The sequence below is a fragment of the Perkinsus marinus genome, assembly GCF_000006405.1.
Source record: "Perkinsus marinus ATCC 50983 genomic scaffold scf_1104296970288, whole genome shotgun sequence".
NCBI classification, from domain to species: Eukaryota; Perkinsozoa; order Perkinsida; family Perkinsidae; genus Perkinsus; species Perkinsus marinus.
The window spans coordinates 1-2010 of record NW_003202523.1 but is presented as its reverse complement, the minus strand read 5'-3'; the positions used below and the strand labels follow the sequence as shown (position 1 = coordinate 2010).

The following is a 2010-nucleotide window of genomic DNA, read 5'->3' as shown; positions in this document are numbered from 1 at the left end:
CACTCGGCCAAACTGTCGATGAGTGATCAGATTCATAGCCGAGGTGATGCATCGCTCTGCCAAAATGAAGGTCCATTTATGGGGCTAGTTCAAGGACGAATGTATTGAGATTTACTGTTAGATGGGAACGAGCTCAGAGACCTCCTCGTGGTGTTCCTGGAAACTCAACTATAATGTTTTATTTTTTTTGTTGAGGCTAACATCTGAGCATTCGATTGTTTCCTCTCTGGTTCCTTGTACAATTTGTTATTGTTTTGTCGGTTTGCTTCTGGTGTTATCACGTCTCTAAGTCCTTGTTATTGCAGTCCAACTGAATGGGTCCGAGTATGGTATTTGTCCGACACACATATGTATGGTAAGTGATGCACATGTATGTTCTGTTTACTGTTCATTTGAAGTTGCCTTGCGTTGCGGTACTGGTTGGTTAGTCACCTGTTTGGTGCACTAATGGATGTGTCCCCGTGTTGGGGGAGTTTGCTCGGGGTCGAACGAGTATGCGGTCGGCAGGTGTCGGAATCCATGTGTGGTTGGATGGTCGATCCCTAATTAGGGGTAAATGTGTCGTGTGGTGGATAAAGGGTACCATTGTCAAGTCGGTCGATTCGGGTGGTGCGACGCTAGATTTGTGTAAACTACTAGCTTCGTGTACTAAATAATCGTGATGATTTTAAATCATATACATGTTTATCATAAGTGTTATTTGTTCTTTCGCATTGCTGCTCGTTTATTTTGTTTGATTCATCTTCATGGCGATTTCGAGTTCCAGCCGCCTCTGAGTGGCGTTATGCTTGAATTGCCCTCGTATTTTGTTTATCCTTTGTCTTTAGGTTCCTTTTCCTTTGTTTTAAAATATGGATGCACCGTTGTTGGCGTCGACATTTTCAACTGCTCCAGATCTGTCTGGGACCATAGTTGAGACATTAACTCAACCACCCTTCTCGGTTGACTCTTTGAGAACGTTGAAGGCAGCGGTTGATGATGCCGAGTTGTTGGGAGAAATGGTGGATTCTTGTGCTGTCGCTATGGGTGCTGTGTTGGATGATGATGCCGAAGCCGAACAGCCTCAGGCTGATGTTATCGCTGTGAGACTCAGAAGAGCAAGAGTCAGAGCAGCATTGATTGCCGCTGCTTCTCAAAAAGAGGATGTGGTAAAGGCGAAGTTCTCTGTGGATGCGATACTCGTGTCAGCTGCACAGTTATTTGGTTGTTTACCCAATAATGAACTGGTTCCTTTTCCGCATGTTGCGGAGGTCTTGTCTCGAGATAGATATTCATTTATTGAATTCAAGACCTATCCTGAGATCACTGCGGCGGCCAGCAAGTCTGTTATACAGTTTACGCCAGATGGTCAAGCTGTGGAGACTGCGAAACTTCCCACGGGGAAACCTCCTACTACTTTTGAGCAATGGCTTCCATTGATGTTGCGGTGGGCCTTCACTATATATGTTCTTGAGGGCAAGGGTGATTTGATACATGTCTGCGAGTATGCTGCGAGGATTGCTTCAATATCAAATAAACACGGTTTTGGTAAAGCACAGGTGTTTGATCGACGTTATCGTCAGCGAATGCTGTTATGCATGCGACGGTTGCAATCTTCCCCTGCTCGTGGTGAGGTCAAGATGGAAGATCATCAGGCATTCTCTACCTTTCTGGCTAAGAATCTAGAGCCTGAACTCCTTGCAGTGGTGTGTTTGAACACTTCCCCAATGTTGGGGAAACCGAATGCACTTGGAGCGAGAACTATGTCAAAAGTGGTGTGGGAAGGTACATGTAGGTTTACTAAAGAAGGCTGCCCATATAAAGATTGCAAGTTTGCCAAGCATTTACCGCCTACGGCTCAGCAAAAGAATACTAATATGGGTAAAAGAGTTATCAACAATCAGGGGCAGGGCCCGAGAGAGAAGGCAGCTAAACGATAGCCGGTTGTACTACAAATGTCGTAGATGTATGCCCGGTACTTAATACGGGTATGGTGTGGGGTTGGAAGTTGTTTCTGTGAGTACTCCTTAA

The 2010-nt window shown here is 45.3% G+C and overlaps 1 protein-coding gene across 1 annotated transcript; it reads left to right on the top strand.

The window, feature by feature from the left end:
* Nucleotides 1-1022: 1022 nt before the first annotated feature.
* Nucleotides 1023-1919, top strand: Pmar_PMAR001760 (hypothetical protein; the record flags this gene model as incomplete). The annotated part of the gene is made up of 1 exon (XM_002767646.1): nucleotides 1023-1919. One exon carries the CDS (start codon nucleotides 1023-1025, stop codon nucleotides 1917-1919), a length of 897 nt encoding a protein of 298 aa, XP_002767692.1.
* Nucleotides 1920-2010: the final 91 nt, after the last annotated feature.